This window comes from Dendrobates tinctorius, unplaced genomic scaffold (assembly GCF_039654945.1).
Source record: "Dendrobates tinctorius isolate UK_male_01 unplaced genomic scaffold, ASM3965494v1 ptg000091l, whole genome shotgun sequence".
Taxonomy (NCBI): Eukaryota; Metazoa; Chordata; class Amphibia; order Anura; family Dendrobatidae; genus Dendrobates; species Dendrobates tinctorius.
In genome coordinates this window covers 5,310,943-5,334,644 of record NW_027361759.1, presented here as the reverse complement: position 1 = coordinate 5,334,644, position 23,702 = coordinate 5,310,943, and the positions used below count along the sequence as shown (strand labels likewise).

The 23,702-nt window shown below is 43.5% G+C and overlaps 1 protein-coding gene across 14 annotated transcripts in view; it reads right to left on the bottom strand.

Moving 5' to 3' along the window:
- ABI3BP (ABI family member 3 binding protein) overlaps positions 1 to 23,702 on the bottom strand; it is a 733,533-nt gene that overhangs the window by 134,656 nt on the left and 575,175 nt on the right. For 13 of the 14 annotated variants that reach the window (XM_073586187.1, XM_073586188.1, XM_073586194.1 and 10 more), the window contains 2 exons: positions 17,448 to 17,558; positions 13,024 to 13,092 (listed from right to left, as the gene is read on the bottom strand). In XM_073586187.1, coding sequence (XP_073442288.1) covers positions 13,024 to 13,092; positions 17,448 to 17,558 — 180 coding nt within the window. The remainder of the gene's footprint in view (positions 1 to 13,023; positions 13,093 to 17,447; positions 17,559 to 23,702) is intronic. The other variant, XM_073586193.1, reaches the window with a different exon arrangement.

The window sequence follows — 23,702 nt, the reverse complement described above, 5'->3', positions numbered from 1 at the left end:
AGATCAAGCCAATCATTATTTCACTTGTAAAATCGTTATATTTCTGAAGTGCGTTCTAGTAGCATATCTCTAGAGTACAATTAAGTACTATATGTACTGCACTGTTATTTCCAATACTAACTTTTCAGTATTACTCTTTACTTGAATGACATGTCCTGTACTGCATGTTCTGTGCTCATATTTACCTGTACTAGCAGCTCTATACTGCTCTTTACCTGTACTACAGGTTCTGTGCTGTTCTTTACAGATTCTGTATTGCTCAATACCTGTAAAACATATTCTTTACTGTTCTTTATCTGTACCATATGTTTGTGCTGCTTTCTACCTGCACTATATGTTCTGCACTGTTTTTTAGCTGTGCCAGGATGAGCTGCCCCTTTGAAACCAGATGACATTGAAGAAATTCCTATCTTTAACACATAAAGCGATTTACAGCTTTTAACAAATCTTTCCGTCTTTTATATGTAAGGTCTTGGTTTATCTATTTTAGTTATTATTAGTGCAACTTAAAAGGCCATTGTACTTAGAAATGAGACAAAAAAGCAAAACAGAAAATTAAATTGTCATGTGAAGGAATGCACACCTGTCTATGAGTTCCTTAAGCACTGTTGTAAAAATCTATCAGATGAAATACTGCATTTTTTGGATTATAAGACGCACTTTCCCCCAAAAAATTTTGGGGGAAAATGGGGGTGCGTCTTATAATGCGGATAAACCTTACTGGCTGCGGTGGAGCATGGTCATACGGATGTGCGGCGCTCCACTGCGGGTGTCCAGCGGTGCTGCGGGAGTCCGGCGGTGCTGCGGGGGCTCTGCCAACATTTTGGGAAAGGAAAGAGCCCCCGCAGTTCCATGTTTTCCTATACAGTGGACTCCGGGAAACTGACTGCCCGGGGGGCGGCGCATGCGCAGGTGGAGGTCTCCACACCAAGATCTCCATCTGCGCATGCACCGCCCCCAAGCAGCCATTTTCCCGGAGTCCACTGCATAGGAAACCTTGGAATTGTAGGGTCTCTGGCCTTTCACAAAATGTCAGCAGAGCCCCCGCAGCACCACCGGACACCTGCAGCACCAGACACCCGCAGTGGCGCGCAGCACATCCGAACACCCCTTCATTCCAGCCTGCGGCCTGCAGCAACGCTTCACTCTTGCCTCCTTCAGCAGCAACCCTAGGACCCTGCTTCACCGCAGCCACCACCCCTGGTAAGCAATAAGATGCATGGATTATAAGAAGCACCACCATTTTATTTAAAAAAGTTTTTTTTATATTTTTCATCTCAAAACTTGGGGTGCGTCTTTTAATCCGGAGCGTCTTATAATCCACAAAATATGGTAAGTGTCCAACTTTTACACGTATTCTCTCAATTTTTACTAAAAAGAAATGCATCAAAGGGTTTTTTGGTAGGATAAGCTGCCGGATTGAGGTCACTGGTAGTCCAGTCTCTGAGATAGAGGGATGCAATTTTGAGAGATAGAGGGATACAGCACAGTGTCTCTTCTTCATAACAGTGTGTCATGACAACATTTTTTGCTTCAATGGTTTTTCTATTTTCCTCCTCTAAAATCTATGTGCATCTTATGGTCCGGTGTGTCTTATAGTCCGAAAAGTATGGTAGTTTTTATTATGTAAAAGCAGCAAAACATAAGAAAAAAATATATGTCATATATAATCGTACTGACCAAAGAATAAAGTTATCTTATCACTTTTAGCACATGGTGAACTGCATAAAAAACTCCAAAAAACAATTACTAAATTGGCTTTTGTTTATTCTGACTCACAAAAATCGGAATAGAAAGCGATCAAAAATTGTTATGGGCCCGAAAATGGTAGATATAGAAACATCAGCACGTCCTGCAAAAATCAAGCCCTCACATGACTCTGTTGGCAGAAATATAGAAAAACTATAGCTCTCAAAATATGGTGATGCAAAAACTTGTGTGATAGCAGTCAAACATAAAGAGGAACAAGAGAAATCTGGTATTGCTTCAATTGCACCAATATGAAGAATAAAGTCATCTAATCACTCATAATGGATGAGGCACGGCATAAATAGAACAAATTTTCTTGACATATTGATTTGTTCATTCTGCCTCCCAAAATTCGCAGTAATGCTCGGGTCACATTTATCCTACTCTTTATGCTGAGCGCATACACCGGGGTGTCTGTGTAAATCTCTAAAATATGTGAATGAGACAGAATCCCCAGCGGAAAATTACCTATAATGAGGCAGGCGGAGACACTGTGAACTCTGTCTGGCCTATGATCCGGCGGTGACCATATTTTTAGGTGTACATAAAAGTGTGGTCCACCACTGTTTTATGCTCCTCTGAAAGGAAGAACACTGCTGAGCAGAGGCCAGACTGAGTCCATAGTAACTCTGCTGCCTTATTGTAGTGAATGGATCCCTCGGGGGTTTCAACTGAATCATGTTATACAGAGATTTAGATGGAAAGCCCAATGTAAGTGCTGAGTGTAGAGCACAGGATAAATGTGATCCAAAATGTTATATAAAATGTTCCTAATAAAGCTTCAACTCAATCCATATAAAAAGCAAGTCCCACTCAGGATCATCATCTGTCAATGGAAATATAGGGGACTTCCACATTACTGGTAGTACAAAGGCTCTGGAAAAGCACTAAGGCTCCTCACTCCCCAAAAGAAATCCAGCAAACTCTGCACTCCCAAATCCAAATGCTCCCCTCCCTTCTGAGCCTCACAGTGAGCCTAAACCACATTTATCGTCAACATGTCTAACATTTCTGTAGGGATAAGAGCATGCTTAATTTATGGGTACATGTCTCCAGAAGAATGAGCTGTGAATAATGTACTGGGCGCTACAATGTACTGGGCACTAAAATGTACGGGCATTATAATGGCAGGTTTTCAATTTTCGCTTAGCAACATCCACTACTGCTTGTTTTTGAAAAACTTCCATGACGTCAATTAGTCACTACAGCTGTAGATAAATTCCCAGAGTGGTATCATTTCCAAAATGGGGTCACTTGAGGGGGGATTCTGATCTTCTATCACTTAGGGATTCTGTATATGGGGTCCACAAACTATTCTAGGAGTCAAATAGCACTTCGTCTCTTTCAAGTCTCGCCGTGTAGTTAAGCAGTACTGTACAGCCACATATGGTGTATTTTCACGTTCAGCAGAAATTGTGTGACAAACTTTGATACCATTTTTACTCATTTCCCCTTGTGAAAATGTAAAATCTGGGGCTAAAACAACATTTTTGCAGTAAAAAATAAGTTGGTTTTTCTTCATTGCCCAATGGTATAAAATTCGGTGAGGCACATGTGGTGTCAACATGCTCACTGCACCCCTAGATAAATTCATGGGGGGTGTAGTTTGTAAAATGGGGTCACTTATGGGTAGTTCCGCTGCTCTAGCACCTGAAGGGGCTCTGCCAATGTGACATATTCTACACAAACCATTCCAGCAACATCTGAACTCCAATTTGGCGCTTATTTCCTTCTGAGCTTTGCACTCTGCATCAAAAGTAATTTTTGACCACATATTGTACCATTCAATTTCTCCCATTATCCCCTTTTGAAATGTAAAAGTTTAGGGCTAAAACAAAATTTTAGTGGAAGACATGGTAATTTTCCTTTGCTATACAATTCTGTGAATCGCCTGAGACTTAAAAATGCTCATTACGTCTCAATATGAATTTGACAAGGGGTGTAATTTCCAAAATGGGGTCACTTGTGGAGGATTATGCTGTTTTGGCATGTCAGGGGCTCTTTAAATGTGACATGTGTGGTGTGACAGGTGATCGCGTGGTTAATGGGAGATATGTCACATGGAGGGATGCTCCCTGCGATGCAACCTGGAGTATTTTGCCTATAGTGAACATGAGCACTAAAGATGTCATTTAGTGCACTGGGTGCTGACTGTACTCCATTTTGACTGAAGATATGTGTATGTTCAGGACCTGTGGTGAAGTCCTGACCATGTGACCAGCTCATGTGATCCATACCTCACCTAAGGGTGTGGTTACAGGGCTATGTAATTATGGTGTTTCGCACATGTGAGAGAGACTGTGAGGGAGTCTGGCAGAGTGTGGACAGACTTCCATGTGTCCAGGTGGGACACTACAGAAAGTGGTCTGGGTTCCAAGGAAGGAGAAGCCTTCCTGTGTCTGCGGCTGCAGATAGAGCGCTGCTCTGGACATTGCCCTGGCCTGTGTGCACAGGACCGGAGGGAACACAGGCCAGCTAAGGACTGTTTATGTGCTGTCTATGGTTTATGGAGTAATAAACCCTGTGAAATTCTAAAGGAACGTGCCTCCTGTTTGTCTCCCGCTGCACCTAAGCGAGTCGAATCCTTACAATTGGTGACAGACTGCGGGCAGCGATTCCCAGGAGCACAGACGGTATGGAAAATCGTGAGTAATACTGACCGAGGTCAGAGGAAATGACTGTATGGAGATTTGTGGGATGCCTATGAGGAGAAGAGGTACCCGAGAACCTGTGTGGCTGACACCAGCAGGTAACGGACAGGAATCTGTGTTGCACTGACCAGAGTCAGTGAGAGACTGTGCATGTGTTTTTTTTTTTTTCTTTTCCTCGTTTCTCTGCAAAAAAAAACAAAACCTGAAAGTGCTTGCTGTGGCTCAGTGCGCTCACGAAGGTCTCGCAGCGCGGGGACCTGGTGTTTTTTTCTTTTTGGGATCTCCTATTTGAGCATTGGTAGCAGACGCTGTCTGTCTACACCATTCTGCTGCAGCTTTATTGCATGTGACTAAGCGTATACAGTAGTAGTGGCTTTACACAACTATTGAGGGGTGACAAGTGGCTTCCGGTGGATCGGCGGGTCCACGAAAACGACGCAGCAGGAGCTGCAGAGACACCAGCAGCTGCTTGTGAGCGATGGCAGGAGCTGAGGCAGTGCCAGAAAGAAGTCGTGTGGTGTCGTGCTTAAAGGGCCAGTACCAGCCTGAAGAAAAAAAAAAAACTGTACTGTGTGAACTGTGGCCCTAAGAGGTTCTGCAGGACAGACATGGGGAGATCCCAAAAAGGGGTGGAGTCCAAAAAGGGGGTGGTGGCCCAAATCGGGATGGCAGCCCGAAAAGGGGTGGAGTCCCAAAAGGGGGCGGTGGCCTAAATTGGGGTGGTAGCCCGAAAAGGGGTGGAGTCCCAAAAGGGGGCGGTGGCCCAAATTGGGGTGGTAACCCAAATTAGGGTGGTAACCCAAAAAGGGGTGGAGTCCCGGGAGGGGGCAGCAACCCAAAGCAGGGTGGTGGTCCAGAAAGGGGCCAAGTTTGAAGAAGTGACAGCACTGGGTGACTCAGTAGATATGCCTGGAGTACTGCAGTGTATGTGCAGGTCTTTTTCAGAATGTTGAATATCCTTTCCGGGTAGTAATGATGTGCCACCGATGTGTACAGTGATGCTGCACCGGGAAGGAGCCTTTGGTCGGCTGGAATCAGAGAGTCAGGTGACTCTGACAGGAACTCCTCTCGTTTTCTCTCTGTCCGAGAAAAACGTCAGGTAAACACGGGGTCACGGTGAACTACGCAGTAGACAGAGTAGTGTTTGAGGGGACCAAAGGTGGTGAGTGCCAAGGTAGAGGGATACCACGGGACTTAGTCTATGCCTGGGAGAGGGGCCGGGACTTTGTTCTGTTTGATGACGTTTGGTCGGATGATGGAGATGCTTCGACTGTGGGGCCAGCGGACACTGAGACAGTGACGGCTCCTGACGTGGACAGGTCAGAGGTAGAACTGACCAGAAGAAAAAGTACATCTGCCCAACTTACTGACCTGACGTCTCGTGATATGACGGATGGTGGGCTGGGAGATGAGACGATTGTGAGTAGCTCGGTCAGTGAACCGACATTACAGTGCTCCTTCTGGCTGGATGGAGAACGGGTGATGGGATTGTTAGACCCTGGGAGTCTGGTATCTGTGCTAAGAACCACACCTGGACATTCTGTGTCATCTGGGACGGTGACAAGAGTGAATGGCTTTGGTGGGGACGATAAAGAACTTTTGACAGCATACCTCTACATTGACACGACTAAGAGTTCCACGTATCATGTAGTGACAGTAGACCCAGACTTACAGTATACTATGGTAATAGGGCGGGACTTAGAAGCCCTGTGGGACTGGTGGACAAAAGGAGAAGTGTCTGTTGATATAATGTGTATGGGAGGTAATGGTGTGAAAAGTCCGCCTCCTAAAGTTGACAGGCCTAAGTTAAGCATGACCAGAGAGAACAGTGCGTCGACCCCACTTACGGACATGATGTCACCTGACGGGTACCACAGGGGGACTGATAGTGGTGTGGTAATTAAAAAGAGTGGACCTGACACCCGAACAGAGAGCAACATGAGCGTTTCCCATACGGTGGGGTGTGACACAGGTACCAGGAGTGACTGTAATATGTTATTGCCAGTAGCAACCACTAGGGCTGAAGACAGTGTTTGTCAGACAGAAGCACGAACCCAGTGTAATGACAGTTTGCACCACCTAGAGTCCGAGCTCTTGGCAGGCAAGGCACTGAGACAAGTGACTGAGCACAGAGTGGATGAGCTGGCGAAGGAAGTCTCTGAGCTCAGAGGTCACCTGTCAGCGTGTAAAACCATGAACAAGACCCTGTTGGAAGATATGGAGGTGCTCAGAGAGGCCCAAGAGAAGCATCAACAGGAGATTCTCAGGAGAGAGGATGAACGTCGCTACCTGGCAGAGGAGCGAGATAAAGTTCTGCAAGAACTCAGTGGAGTAGTAAAAGGTCTTCTGCAGGAGAAGTGGATGGGCGAAGAAGTACAGTGGCCATGCCCGACTGATAGCAAGGCAGAACTGCCAAAGCCCATCTTGGAAAAGGGTCCTGAAGACTGTAAATCTCAGGAAGATGGTGAGCCAAGGGCTGCACAAGACAGTCATCCGATTGTGACAGATATCTTGAGGGAAGTGTCCGTAGGGAACCCAGAGCCATCTGTCCAGGATGAGAGCAAGTCCACGACCTTCAAGGTTGTAATTGATATACCAGAAGACATGCAGGAAGCCTGTGCTGAGGAAGGTGTGCATGAGACCTTTAGGAAGGCTATAGAAGCATGTAGTGTGATCTGGGCACCAGAGACGAAGCAGCTGGTCATACTGTCATCTAAGGAAGTCACAAGGAAGCGGGTTACTATCCTGAGGGATATGCATCTACAATGCCGCCGCACAAGGCAGATGATCCTGTTGGAAAAAAAAGAAGCCGCTCGATATCTAGAGTGTGCGAGGAAAGTTCAAAGTCAGCAGGGCATTGCAGAAGACATCATTCAAGTGCCCGGAGGTCTGGTGAGGAAAGCCATCGGAGGGTTTGGGAAAGTGATGCAGGACATGGTGAACAGGTCTGGCGTGATGAGAGTGAGGATTCCGGCTGATGACGAAGCCCAGGACAAGGGTGAAGATGGGATGGTTCTATTCCTCGTTGTCTGGTCCATGGAGAGCCTTGGGAATATCCGGATGCTCCTGGAGTATCGCGTGTCATACCTGAAAGAAGTAGAGCAGCTAAGACTTGAGAGGAAGCAGATCAGTAGAGAGCTGGAGGAAATGGAAAGAAGATGGCCGCCTCCTTCAACTCGTGGTATAGAAAGGCAAAGAGGTTCACTTAAGACTGGAAGTCCTCAAGCTGGAGATAAGAGAGTACATAGAGATAAATGGAAGGGCTGCTCTCGGGACCTTATAGACCTTAGGAGAAATGGCCAGCAGAGAGAGGACAGTAGGTGGCCTGATGGAAGAGGAAGTAGTGATGCCTCAGTTAGCTCAGAGCTGAGTGACCTAGGTGGGAGACCTTGTAGAAGAAGTGGTGACAAAGAGTCAGTCCAGACAAGAGGTATGGGGGCAAGGGAGTCGCAACACCATACTGACTGCCGGGGATGCGGGTGGGCTGACATGGGCCCATCTTTATCAAAGAACAAGACAGAGTCGGATAATGGACGCCTACTGAAGGGTTCACTAGCAGGGCCTGACTTTGATAGACGATTTGACTGGCAGAGACGACCGAGAAGGATCTCTGGTCGAGTAATAGAAAGTGCCAAGCCCCACGGCTTTAGGCAGAGGAGGGGGATATGTGGTGTGACAGGTGATCGCGTGGTTAATGGGAGATATGTCACATGGAGGGATGCTCCCTGCGATGCAACCCGGAGTATTTTGCCTATAGTGTACATGAGCACTAAAGATGTCATTTAGTGCACTGGGTGCTGACTGTACTCCGTTTTGACTGAAGATATGTGTATGTTCAGGACCTGTGGTGAAGTCCTGACCATGTGACCAGCTCACCTATGGGTGTGGTTACAGGGCTATGTAATTAAGGTGTTTCGCACATGTGAGAGAGACTGTGAGGGAGTCTGGCAGAGTGTGGACAGACTTCCATGTGTCCAGGTGGGACACTACAGAAAGTGATCTTGGTTCCAAGGAAGGAAAAGCCTTCCTGTGTCTGCGACTGCAGATAGAGCGCTGCTCTGGACATTGCCCTGGCCTGTGTGCACAGGACCGGAGGGAACACAGGCCAGCTAAGGACTGTTTATGTGCTGTCTATGGTTTATGGAGTAATAAACCCTGTGAAATTTTAAAGGAACGTGCCTCCTGTTTGTCTCCCGCTGCACCTAAGCGAGTCGAATCCTTACACATGGCATCTGCAATCTATTCCAGCACTAATTGCGCTTCAGAATTCAATTGGCGATCCTTCCCTTCTTAGCCCTGCCATGTGCCAAAACAGTACTTTTACGCCACATATGTGATATTGGTGTACTCAGGAGAAATTGCACAGCAAATTTTATGGTGCCTTTTTATTTTGTTACCCTTATGAAAATTTTGGGCTGAAGCAACATTTTTGTGGAAAATATGTATTTTTTAAATTTTCATGGCTGACTTTATAAAATTCTGTGAAGCCTCTGTGTTTTTATGGTGCTCACCCCACCTCTAAATAAGTTCCTTGAGGAGTGTAGTTTCCAAAACAGAGTCACGTGTGGGGGGTTCCACTGTTTAGGCACACCATGAGCTATGAAAATGCGCTAGCTGCTATCTATTCCAATCAATTTTGCACTCCAAAAGTCAATTCCTTCCTTTCCAAGCCTTGCCGTGCACCCAAACAGTAGTTTTCTACCATATATGGGGTATTCTTTTTCTCAGGAGAAATTGCGCAACAAATTTTAAGGTCCATTTCCTTCTGTTAACCTTGTGAAATCGATAAATTTGGGGCGGAAGCAACATTTTTGCAAAAAAAATATATTTTTTCATTTTCCGGGCTCAATATAATAAAATTCTGTGAAGAACCTGTGGGTTCAAGGTGTTCATCGCAGCTCTAAATAAATTCCTTGAGGGGTGTAGTTTCCAAAATGGGATCACTTGTGGGGGGTTTCCACTGTTTTGGCACATCTTCATAACAAGGGTCCTGCATCATGTTCTCACACACTTTAGGCATTTTAATAACCCTCTGTGTCTGTACTTTTACACATTCTGGCTGATAGCCGGTTCATGCAGCATTACATGAACACCCGATTTCTTACATTATGGCTGGTCAGAATAATGAAAGCAATTTTACAATCCACCTTTCGCGTCTCCCCTATTTCCTCATAGATTGTAAGCTTGCAATCAGGGCCCTCACTACTTTGGTATCTGTTGATTTATGTAATTTTTGTTATGTTGTAATGTCTTTTATTGTCCCTTCTAAAATGCAAAGTGCTGCTGAATATGTTGGCGCTATAGAAATAAAATCATTATTATTAATATTATCAGGTGCTCTACAAATACGACATGGTGTCCTTTATCAATCCCAGCCAATTTTGCTCTCCAAGTGGTGCTCCTTCTCTTCGAGCCCCACCATGCACCCAAACAATAGTTTTTCACCACATATGGGGTATCAGGGTACTCAGGAGAAATTGCACAAACTCTATGGTCCATTTTCTCCTGCCACCCTTATCAAAATGCCAAATTTGGGGCTTAAGAAACATTTTTATGGGAAAAGTAAAATTTTCATTTTTTATTTCACATTGTTTTAATTCCATTGAAGCACCTGAAAGGTTAAAGGGAACCTGTCACTTCCCCCCCCCGGGCATTTTTAAGTAAAAGAGCCACCTTCAACAGCTTTAATGCTGCACTCTGTGAAGGTGGCTCTTCCGTTTCTGACCCCCAGTAACGCCGAAATATTAACTTTTATAAATAGGTCCTCATACCTGTTATGCATCCCATAGGTATGGTGTGTCCCCCTGAAGCAGCCGCCTCCCAGCTGTCCATCATGTCTCTGTAGCGTCTGGGCCCTGCCTCCCATAGCCGTCCATCATGCCCATGTGCTGCCATCTGGGCCCTGCCTCCCATAGACGTCCATCATGCCCCTGTGCTGCCGTCTGGGCTCCGCCTCCCTTAGACGTCCATCATGCCCCTGCTCTGCCGTCTGTGCCCACCTCCTTCTGTCTCCTATGCTGGCGCCTGCTCTGTGAAAACTGTTCTTGGGCATGCGCAGTGCGCACTGCCCGTGAACTGACATCATGCGATCATGCCTGCGTGTTGTGGAGACCCCAGATCCTGCCCCGCAGTGTGTGTGTTATGATGTATTCACACTGCGGGGCAGGATCTGGGGCCTCCACAACACGCAGTCATGATCGCCTGATGTCAGTTCACGGGCAGCGTGCACTGCACATGCCCAAGAACTGTTTTCACAGAGTAGGCGCCCCGGCATAGGAGACAGAAGGAGGCGGGGCACAGACGTTAGAGCAGTGGCATGATGGACGGCTATAGGAGGCGGGGCCCAGATGCTGCAGAGACATGACTGATGGCGGGGAGGCGGCTGCTTCAGGGGGACACACCATACCTATAGGACGCATAACAGGTATGAGGACCTATCTATAAAAGTTAATATTTTGGCGTTACTGGGGGTCAGAAACGGAAGAGCCACCTTCACAGAATGCAGCCTTAGTGCTGCTGAAGGTGGCTCTTTTACTTAAAAACGCCCAGGGGGGGTGACATGTTCCCTTTAATGAACTTCTAAAATTTGGTTTTGAGCACTGTGAGGGGTGCAGTTTTTAAAATGGTGCCACTTTGAGGTATTTGCCATATAAGCCCCTCAAAGTCAACTCAAATGTGATGCGTTCCCTAGAAGGGTTTTGTAATTTTGTTGGAATAATGAGAAGTTGGTGATAAAAATGTAACCCTTCTAGCTTCCTAACAAAAAAATATTTTGCTTCATAAATGACGCTGATGTAAAGTAAACATGTGTCAAATGTTATTAACTATTTTGTGTGATGCAACCATCTGGTTTAAAGGCATAAAAATTAAAAGTTTGAAAATTGTGATATTTAAAAAATCCCCAAAACATTAATTAATAGTGTCAGAATTACAAAAAAAAAAACAACTTCAGAATTACTGGGATACAGTGAAGCATTCCAGAGTTATTACCTCATTAAGTGACACTAGTCAGAATTGTAAAATTTAGCCTGGGAAAACAGGTTCTGGATTGAATGGGTTAAGCAGAGCATTAATGGTATGTTTCCACTTTCCATAATTGCTGCGGATTGGACGCTACGTACAGCCGCAGCGTCCAATCCGCAGTGGCCAGATGTTACAGCATAGTGGATGGGATTTTATGAACTCCCATCTCCACTATGCGTGCATGCCGGCATCTGGCAGCCTTGCGTAACCGGTCATGCAGCGCGTCTTTCTAGACCGCAGCATGTCTATTTATCTTGTGGAGACGCTCCGTCTCCGCAAGATAAATAACACAGTCCTATGTATAGGACGCAGTGATTCCGCATGGTTCAATGAAGACATGAGGAATCACCGTACAAAAGGGGGCAGCACTTTGGACGGAGCTACGTGCAAAGCGCTGCCAAAACAGAACGTGGAAAGATATCCTAATGCATGGATGGTGCTGCAGTATACTGCTACCAGGTCAGAAGTTAACTCAAGAATTGAATTTGTCACTTGATCATAGCCATCTGTTTGTAAGTGGCAAAATAATGAAAACATACTGTATAGCTCAGTGTTTTACTGCACTTATGTTATATCGTGCATTCCCAGCAATGACTGTCATCACACAAAAACAATAAAAAAATAAACTCTTTCATAGCTGATGGTTCTGGTTAAAAGATGTCTGAATTTTTTTTTGAGTCTCTTTAATTGCTAATACTTTATAGTGTGCTAATCTCCTTCTGATCCCTAGGGACAAATATATAACAGTTACAGGATTTGATTAACTAGCTCGACTTTTGTTTACTTTGATTGCATCACGATAACCACGATGGAATGTAAAAATCTCACACTTGCTGACTTTGTCATCTATCAATCCAAGTGATTATTTATTCTAACAAAAACAGCTATGATGTTCATTATCACGACTTAGTAATACACATAGGGCCCCTTTACATTTAGCGATGCACCAGCGATCCCGACCACGATATGACCCGGTCAGGATCGCTGGTGCATCGCTAAATGGTTGCTAGTGAGCTGCCAAAAAGGCAGATCTCAGCAGCGACGCAGCAGCGGTCGTTACTTACCTGTCAGACGTGGTGATGATGACGTCCTCCGCCCGCGTCCACGCGTCGCTCGTCGGTGCCAGCAGGAAGCCGCCGACGAGAAATGGACCAGGCCGATCTCGCGCGATCAGCGATAGCCAGCGGGGGGGGCCGGTCGGAGGTAAGTATCATACGTAGCGATATCGCTAGCAATATCGCTGCTGCGTCACAAAATCGGTGACGCTTTAGCCTATTTATTTATCTACGAACTAGATAACATGAACATGAACTAGATGTTTGAAAAACATCTGTGATCTAAGATAATTGTCTGCAGTGGTCACAATAATGATGTACATGAAGTTTTTAATCCAATGGGGGAATTGAACAGAATAGTAATGGTTACTTTATTATTTTAATACATTTCCTGCTACCACCTTGTTTTCTTAATTCCTGTACAACTCTTTAAAGGTGACCACCTCTCCCAGTTCTAAATACAAATGACTTTGGAAGGTGACAGTCTTTTATTGCCCCATTTAACTATAATTTTCAATATTTTAATCATGCAAATCATTTCTTACCTGTGTCTCTATCTTTACCCAAAGCATCAGTATCAGATTTTGGTACAGTACTGAAAACTGTGGAAAGCACTGGAAATAAAAACATAATATTTAGAACACCATACATTTTAAAACAACTATGCAGAGGCTGCATTCTCAATATAGTGAAAGTAATTTGGGGAAGATGTATTAATTAATGATAGGCTCTTCTATATATCCTTTGTTGCCTATTTTTTTTCATAGGGTCACTGCTACTGCCATTTGAAATAAGAAACAGAACACGAAACTTTGGAGGACAACTTTTTCTCATTTACAAAGTAGATAACTGTTAGATCATTACTGGATTATTCTATGACTAGTGATTAATACAGTACATATAAAAATATGTGCATGTTTTCATGATTGTACTGATCTAAGCTTAGTCTGACTTCCATGGAGAACATTTCTGTGTTGAGCCTGCCAATGGCAAACTAAAAGGAACACCCAGCTGACTGAGATCATTATTATTGCTGGATGAACACATGCCTAGATGGAGAATGTACTTTTCATAACTTTCCCTTCACATTAATGTTGCTATTTCTTTGAAGTATTGTTTTTTCGACTGCTCTGAGAACTTTAAGAATCTTTCAGATCTAATGTGGAACTGGAAAACAGAATGGGCTACATAGTTTACCTTTCCAGATTTAGTTATTTCTTTGCAATGCATCTTTTTAGAAAAGTGTTTGGCAGCTTCAAAAGAATTCCTTTGCCACTTTTCTATTATGCCAGAAATGTCTGAATATTTAATTTTTCTTCCTTTACAGAGTCATGTCTGTGGTTTTTGGAAGTCGTGTAATGAATTAAAATCATAGGAAATGCAGGAGATTTGTTTATTACACTAAAAATAACAAAGTAAACATAATACTAAATCCAAGTCCATTCTGTTCATAAAATTACAGGGCAACAGGATGTACTAGCCCTAAAGGATACATAAATGACTTCAATGTGTCCAGACACCATTACTGAGGTGCCATAGAAGTGGCAACAGTCATATAATTGAATGGGACTTGTTTTTACAAATTAAAAAATAAACATCACCCAATGTAGGAATATTAGTTTGTGGGGAGTATATGTTCTATTAGCATCATAAATAGACTAGAGTTTCTGTAGTAGTAACTAGAGTTGAGCGACTTTGGTCGGATCAGGTTTCATGAAACAAAATTTGTTTCAGATGAAACTGGTCTGACTAGGGCAAAAAAAAAGTGGGAGTTTCGTCCAAAACCCGACCCCAATGCAAGTCAATGGGGAATGTTGAGAGTTGATTTTCCCCTTCACCATTGAGGTCTGATGAACTCCCTCTTCTGGTGAAGGAAGGTAGTGAGGCTGATTACCAAGCACCTGAGCAGAATGATGATGACTGGGTGACTGGAATTGCTGACTGGATATAAGGCAGCCGACGCCCTTCTGCCTTGCGGGTGATTTCTCTGAGGGATCCTAGGAGACCAGTCTGATTCCTGCTCCTCAAAAGCTAAGTTTTCTGCTCTGCTTTTTGCATTTGTGTTTTGGTTTTGTTTTGCTTTGTTTTTCTGGATTTCTGCCATTCCCTGCTGGGGTGAGCTGAATTCCTTTTTGCTCTGTCTTCAGAAAATACCTGAGTGCTGATATAGGCTTTTTGAAGCCTAGCGTCTTCAGGGCTTTTTTCCCTATCAGTCTGTTGGCTCTTGTTTTGATAGGGTTTTTGGCGGATTGCAGACAGCAGCTTTTCTATCCTGTCCTACTTAGTTAGCTTGGGCCCCATCATTTGCTCAGCCTATCTTTCTATCTGTGTGAGTGTTTTTTCATCTTGCTTCACCGTCATTATATGTTGGGGGCTGCCTATTGCTTTGGGGTCTGCTCTGGGGCAGTTTAGATTTCCCTTTCTGTCTTTAGGCTATTTAGTTCTCCGGCTGTGATCGAGGGGTCTAGGGCACCGTAGGAACCCCCCACGGCTACTGCTAGTTGTTGTTGATAGGTTCAGGGGTCTGCAATCCGATAGCTGCCAACTTCTCAGGTTTTCTGGACTTAGCTAGTATTTCTGTTTTTGCCTCCTACGGTGACTCATTCATAATAAGGGAATAAAAGTCGGCATTGAGTGGATGAATGTCATCCGTTCAATGCCGACTTTTATTTCCCATTGACTTGCATTGGGGTCGGGTTTCGGACGAAACGCCAAATTTTTTTTTGCCCTAGTCGGACCAGCTTCATCTGAAACAAATTTTGTTTCATGAAACCCGATTCGACCAAAGTCGCCCAACTCTAGTAGTAACTCCTCATTCTGCCTCCCAAGGCAATATTTTCATTACTATCTAGCATGTGTGAAAACCTGCCTCCACTCTCTGTCCCCTTCCCAATGTACGGTACTTCCTTTGCTACTCTTAATAAAGCGGTTAGCAAACATACATTGGACGGCACACTGTTACTGATACCACCTATACTTTGTAGCACGGAGAGTGGAGCCAGCCCCCAAAATGGGATGTCATTAATAATGTGTAGTACATTGAAGACTGGCATCCAAAAGCATGACTACGTGATGAATGTATGTGATCTCATCACTTCCAGAAAACACCATCTGATTGACATTTTACAAACACTAGCAAAGTCGCATCATTTAAAGGGAATCAGTCACCAGCTTTTTGCCACCTAATCTGAGAGCAGCATAATGTATAGACACATACCTTAATTGCAAAGATCTGTCACTGGCTGGGCTGCTTGCTTTAGTTTTGTTAAAATCACAGTTTTATCAGCAGGAGAATATTATTAGAATAAAATGCTGCCATATAGTTGTCCCTGTTCATGAGCTCTGTATAACCCCTCCCCCACCACTGAATGACAGCTTTATGCCTATGCACAGTGTACACAGCTGTAAATCAGTGGTGTGGGTGGGGCTTTACAGAGCTCAGCATTCAGAGATCTGCTAATCTGCAGAAGAAAAAACAATGATATTATCAAAACTGTAGCATACAGTCGAGTAAGAGATGCATTGATGGAATCTGTGTCTTTGCTCCTGCATCATGCTGCTCTCAAATGGGGGTAGTAAAAGCTTGGTGACAGATTCCCTTCAGGGTTAGCTCACACTGCCGTATAACACGACCAAGTGCTATCCGATGTTTTATCGCATAGCGCTCAGCCCAGTGTTATATTATGGGGCAGTGCAGATCTGCGACTATTTTCTCATACCGATTCAGCATGAGAAAACAATCACAGCCTACTGCAGGTAGCTCCAATATTTGGACCACACACACCCGTCCAAGTCTATGGGTGCGTGCGAAACATCGGACTGCACTCAGATGTATGCTGTACGTACACAGAGATAAAGAGACTCATTACTGTAGAATACATGTATTTAGGTGGCTGGAGAACAATAAAAGTGATTGTTCAAAATTAAGGCAGTTATACAATATACTCACCTCCCTGAAATATACAAAGCAAACATATTTGTGACAAGCAGCCAATAAACGTGGCATAAACCATTCACACATAACAGTATTTATAAAGTGTAGAAACGTAGGCTCTGTAAAATAAGGAGGGGACGTGTTGCTGAAATATATATGTATTTCCTTACCTTGAGTTTGGTTCATTTACTGTATATTTTTACATTCAGATAAACAGCATATTGTAGTATTATCAATATTGATAATATATATATATTTTTTAAAATATATGATTTCAATAGTATTTACATCCAGCTTTGTCCAACTTTGAGTGTAATATGTAAATGTAATATGGTTGAAAATTTGGAGGAAAATGCAAATAAAAAAATTACATTATATTTTAACCGTTAAGTCTATATCGGAAATAAGATCATTGCAGCCTATTGTGTTCCTTTAAAAAAAAAAAGAGGAAAACATACAAAGACAATACAAACAATCATATTTCTGCTGCAATGTAAAGTCTAGCAACCCCGACACTGCGCACCACAATTTCACTCTGTGGTTCAAGCTTCTATGTGGATAATATAGACAGCGCTGAGTTGCCACCTTTACAGTTTTAATCCAGGCAGTGATATTTCGGGATGTAGTAAATATAGTTTTCAATCCCTTGGGTTTCAGCGGCTGTGATATCTGCATGGCACATTAGATATATTAATGTGTTCAGTTTCACACTGTCCTGGTTCTTATTTTTCAATTATATGTCTTCCAACTTCTCAAAAGGTGGCAACCCTAAAGCTAAAAGCGTGTATTAAAATGGACCTGTCACCGAAGAAATGTTCTGTTCAAAAGTATATGAAAAGTTACACGTCCGATTTTGGTTTCTCAATCTGTGTAGTAAGCGGTAAGACATGTATTCTGCAATATTTGCAGTGCGTGAAACTTAGTTTCAGCTGAGATTTAAAGGTAAGCAGACAAATCGTCAGTGTAAAAGTAGGTGCTGGTGAAAGGTCCACTTTAATTCATAGCCCAGGGTGACACAAGAGCTCTCCATCATACCCAGATCTTCCTCTTGATCAGGTAAAGTTGGCTGCTTCATTGGTGACTTTATACATATAACTGGGCACTCAGGCTTGGCAGCTGAAGGAGCACTTGGTATCAGATTACCCCCTTGTTAAAGAAACAGGCACTTGTTAAGACATCAAAAATATATTTCCTTATAGTAAATAAGTAACTCTATGTGCCAAACAATTGCAAAAAATTAAAGTGAGCACTAAAATTGATACAGTCCAGATTTTATGCAGAAAACCTGCCTGCAAGGTTTTATGAATCTAAATGCCGAATAGTTTATTTGGTGAGAAAACTTTCTATACCTATTTAGCATCACTGTCTTCTGTAAATTAAAAAAAATGCTAGTGTTATATTAGTGCCAAATCCTAAAATCTTGTATTGTATTTAATACTCCAGGGAAGAAAGGTAGTTTTGTATTGTCACTTACAAATCAAATTGACTTGAGAGATCTAAATAGAGTTATGTTCTTCCACCGCTGCCGGTGAAATTGTCTAAACATAATATAGAAATCTTTACAATAAAATTGGCCATAAACATTAAATCGCTGGGATGTCACTCCCACATCCACATGCCTCATAAAAAGAAATCCCTATGTTCGTGTGTTCTCTATGAAAAAGCTGCTGACGGAATCATCCGGCAGCGGTTATCTCTCCCCATTGAAGAAAGGATCAGATGATTGAATTCCAACCACCCAATCTATGTTTCTCCAAGCAAGGGATTGTCCATGAGGCTCCCATACGTATTAGATAATTTTCAAATCCCACTGAAATTGGCAAGTTTGGCCAACTGTATAGGGGCCATAAAACAAACTCTAATTTTTAAATCCGTTATCCTTTGTGCTATAGGGTTAGAAACTTGCTTAGAAAATGCAGTGGATTGTGAATAGGAATGGATATTATGAGCTACTCTACATTGCTATTACTAAGAAACAATATAACAGAACCATTTAAAAGATTAACACACTAAAAAGAAATATCATAATCCAAGTTATATTAAAGCTGTCAAAGCATTTCTACAAGTACAATTGTAAACAGAGGATTCAAATTTTTACTGCCAACCTATGGGAACATTTTAATTACTTTGCGGAAAGCTGGACCACATAATTTACTGCGGTAATTTTAATAACGGCAGAGTCTGTTGATTCTGCATTACTCTGCTGTGGTTTGTACAGGGTGTTGTATTTATTTGTTGCTGTAACTACCAATTCAAAATGGATGTAAATCCATAGAAAAAATATTGTCTTCATGATGAATTTCACATAATTTAAAAACAATCTGACAGATGATTCAATTGAAACCTTGTTTTGTCTTCCTCGATATCAACGCAACAGCTCTAGAATTAGTTTAGGTAGCTTTCTGGCTAGGATCTATTGTACTATACTCCTCAACAGTTAAAATCAGAGCGTTAAGTGATGCAGGGGGTGGAATTTACTCCGGGCACATTCAACAAGGGGGAGCAATTGGGTAGGCTGCTGCGGTGGTCCAAGGTGTCTCCCAGTGGCAGCATTTTTCCGCTTCTGGATGTTAAATTCGTCAGTTCTGTGAGTCAGTTGTCAAACTAACAACCACCTTGAAGAGCATGTAAAAGGCCAGCTCCCTGCAATAAGTTGTACTTTAATCTTTCAGACGAGAGTACAATTGAAGGAATGACCACTGGCACTTCTGGGAAGATGACATTAGAAAGGTGTTCAGGTCACTTAATCATTTTGCTGATATCACTCATGAGTGCCCTAATTGAAGTTTGGGGACAGTGTGGGGGTAGAGTGTAAGGTGACAGTTTGGGGAGAGTGAGTGTGAGTAGACAGTATGGAGTGGGTAAGTGTAAGGTCACAGTATGTGGGCAAAAGTGTAAGGTAAAAAGTGTATGAGGAAAAAGTTTGAGGAGGCAGTATAGGGGAATAGTATGAAGGGACAGTATGAGGGAGAATAATGTGAAGGGACAGTATTAGAGGAACTGATAGGGGAGAGTATAAGTGTGGGGCAAGGCTGGCATTAGGGGCAGGCAGACCAGGCATCCGCCTAGGGCTCCCGATCCACCAGGGGCCCCCAGCCAGTGGCGTGCCGCTAATAGCGGCACACCACACAGCTGCTATGAGGCTCCTGAGTAAGAGGGGCCAATGCCCCCCACATTGCGCATGCAACTTATTGGCATCATAGAAGCTGATACAGTTGAAAGCAGTGATGGAGGAGAGAGTGTCATGTTACGCTCCCTCTCCCATCACTCAGCCTCTGACTCAGCAGCATGTGCCGGCAGTGGAGCTTATCAGACCCACTGCAGAAACCAGAGGGTGGGGGAAGGAGGAGGAGAGGTAAGTATTGTGTGAGCATGCATTATAGTGTGTGTAAAAACACAAAAATTGAGCATGGTTTGAGTTGGTACACATGCAGCATATAAATGCATGTTCACATGGCCATAAAGCATACAAAACCTACAAAAGACAAAATGAAAAAACCCTGCTATAATTAAATAAGTAAAAAGCAAAAGTGCATTTAAATCATACAGAGTTCTTAGTAATACTGTATTTGATCAAACATGGCATAAAAGCCGTCCCACCATCGACAAGGTGACTGTGTGGTCGGGGCGGTCTTTTTGTCTTTTGTAGGTTTTATTATAGTGTGTGTGTATGCATTATAGTAAGTGTGTGTATGCATTATAGTGTGTGTGTGACTGTGCGTATGCATGCATTATAGTGTGTGACTTTGTGTGTGTGTGTATGCATTATAATGTGTGTGTATCTGTGTATGCATGCATTATAGTGTGTGTGTGTGTGTATAACTGTGTGTATGCATGCATTATAGTGTGTGTGTGTGATTATGTGTGTGTATGCATTATAGTGTGTGTGTGCCTGCTGCACTATACTGTGTATGTGGCTGGGCTGCATTATACTGTGAGGAGGCTGCTTTATACTCTGGGGGGCTGCATTATACTGTCTGTGTGGGGGCTGAATTATACTGTGTGTGGGGCTGCATTATACTCTGAGGGAGCTGCACTATACTCTTAGGAGGCTGTATTTTACTGTGTGTGTGGGCCTGCATTATACACTGAGGCGGCTGCATTATACTGTGTGTGGGGGGCTGCATTATATTGTGTGTGGCGGCTGCATTATACTCTGAGGGGGCTGAATTATATTCTGAGGGGGCTGCATTATACTCTATGAGGGAACTACTGCATTATACTGTATCAAGGACCATGGGAGTGCATTTTACTATATGTACTATATGGCACCTGCATTATACTTTATCAACGACTATCTGTACCAATCATTCTTCCTCAGCCGGCATAAGGGTATGTGCACGCGGTCAGTAAATGATGTCGGTTGGATGCTGCATAATTATGCAGCATCCATATGTTACAGCATAGTGGATTGGATTTCGAGAAATCCCACGTCAAATTAGTGTGCACAGATGCCTGCCTCTCACTCGTGGAGAAGGACATGCGGCGTCTTTCCAGACCGCAACATGTCAATTTATCTTGCGGAGACTTGTGTACAATGTATTGGATGCGATAATTCCACATGGTTCAATGAACACATGCGGATTCACCTGCGTTCAATAGTCGGCAACGCTTTGGACGCAGCGGACATGTGCTGCGTCCAAAGCGTTGCCAATTACTGAAGGTCTGCACGTACACTAAGTAGGGCGGGAAAAAGTGTCGAAAAATTTCAATATTGTCGATTACCCTTGTTTATCGTCATGAACTTAGCGCTTGTAAGTACAACCGAAATGTTTCTGTGTGATAATGCAATATTTAAGCATTTGGGGCCCCATTTTAAACTTTTGCCAAGGACCCTACTTTGTCTAAAACCAGCCCTGGTGTGGGGGGACAGTATGGAGGAGAAAAGTGTAAGAGGACAGTAGGGATGGAAGTGTGATAAGACAGTATGGGGCATAAAAGTGTGAGTGGACAATATGGGGAGAAACCTAAGAGGGGACAGCATAGGGAAAAGTCTGAGGAGACACTATAGGAGAGAAAATTATGTGGGAACACTGTGAGGGGAAAGTTTGGGGGGAATGTGATGGAGCAGTATTGGGGTGATTGTAAGGGGTAGAATGTAGGGGAAAGGTGTGAAGGGGACATTAGGAGGAATAAAAATGTGAGAGGACAGTATGGGAGGAGATGAGAGGGGGCACAGTATAGAGACAGGGTAGTATTGTGGGGGCAGTATAGTGAGGGTGCATCAAGGAAGAGACAGCATGCAAAGGGGAGTATAAGGAGAGGGCAAAGTATAGACACTGGTGGAAAGTATGAGGGGACAGTATGGGAAAGTGTGGGGGACAGTATGTGTGGTGGAGTGAGAAGGAACAGTTTGCGGGGAGTGTGCAGGGAGAGTATATGAGGAAAATGTAAGGGGACAGCAAAAGTGGGGAAATGTTATGGGATATTATGGGAGGAGGAATAGTGTGAGGGGACAATATAGATGGGAAAGTTTGGGGGGACAGTATACGGGGGAAAATTGAGGGGGCAATAAGGGGGAGTGAAATGTGTGGGGACAGAATGCAGGCAGAAAAGTGTGAAAGGAGAGTATGGGGCAGAAAAGTGTGTAGAGATAATATGGAAGAGAAAAGTGTGAGTAGACAGCATGTGGAAAAATATGAAAAGATGCTGTTAGGGAGAGAAAAGTGTGAGGGTAAAGTCTGGGGAGGAATGTGAGGGGACAGTATTGGAGAGAGTGTAAGAGGACAGTATGGAGGAGAAAAGAGAGGAGGGGACATTATGGGATGAGAAAAGTGTGAGGGAACAGTACATGGGGGAAGTGTAATCTAGTATAGTGATTGGGAAGCATTGTTTGGGCAGTACAGAAGGGGGATCAGGAAGGAGGGGACAACATGCAGAGGGGGAGTAAGAGAGAGCACAGCATAGCGTCTGGGCAGTATAGGAGCACATAGTGTGAGGGGACAGTGTGAAGAGGTGGCCTAGAATGAAAAAGGGGTAGCATGGTGTGAGAAACTTAAGATAGATAGAGACAGTATGATAGTTATAGCTAATCAGGGTAGAGAGTGGGATGGTTTTAGCTAATAAAGGTGAACAGTGTGGCTGTTATTTATAATATAACAATGGTGGTTGTAGTACTGAAGATCAGTCAGTGTTGAGGCAATATTTTATAGGACAGGACAGTTCCGAGGTCATGTATTGTACAAGAGACAGTGCGTGGGTCATAATTCGTGCAGGGAGCACAGTGAGGGGAAATGATTTTTTCTGGGCCACAGAGTGGGGCAATATTTGTATTCATGTGCATTATAATGACACTATTTTTTAAGGGCACCTTGTTGGGATGTGCTGCAGAAGACCAGAGAACTTGGAAGTCTGCAGAGACGAGATGTGTATGTGACAAGTCATCATGGCATTTAAACAAGATGGAGAAGAAAAGAAAAAGAGCTACTCAAATCAGAGAAAACATAACCTATAAAGTACCTGGATGTAAATGTTTATTTGTGATACTGTCTACATCTAGTACTATAGTTACTGTATGGTATGTACAGTCATGGCCAAAAGTTTTGAGAATGACACAAATATTAATTTTTACAAAGTCTACTGCTTCATTTTTTCTAATGGTAATTTGCATATACTCCAGAATGTTATAAAGAGTGATCAGCTTAACAGCAATTACTTGCAAAGTCAATATTTGCCTAGAAAATGAACTTTATCCCCCAAAACACATTTCAACATCATTGCAGCCCTGACTTAAAAGGACCAGCTAACATCGTTTCAGTGATTGCTCCATTAACACAGGTGTGGGTGTTGATGAGGACAGGGCTGGAGATCAATCTGTCATGATTAAGTAAGAATGACACCACTGGACACTTTAAAAGGAGACTGGTGCTTGGCATCATTGTTTCTCTTCTGTTAACCATGGTTATCTCTAAAGAAACACGTGCAGTCATCATTGCACTGCACAAAAATGGCCTAACAGGGAAGAGTATCGCAGCTAGAAAGATTGCACCTCAGTCAACAATCGCATCATCAAGAACTTCGAGGAGAGAGGTTCCCTTGTTGGCAAAAAGGCTCCAGGGCGCCCAAGAAAGACCAGCAAGCGCCAGGACCGTCTCTTAAAAGTGTTTCAGCTGCGGGATCGGGCTACCAGCAGTGCAGAGCTTGCTCAGGAATGGCAGCAGGCAGGTGTGAGTGCATCTGCACGCACTGTGAGGCGGAGACTCTTGGGGCAAGGCCTGGTCTCAAGGAGGGCAGCAAAGAAGCCACTTCTCTCCAGGAAAAACATCATGGACAGACTGATATTCTGCAAGA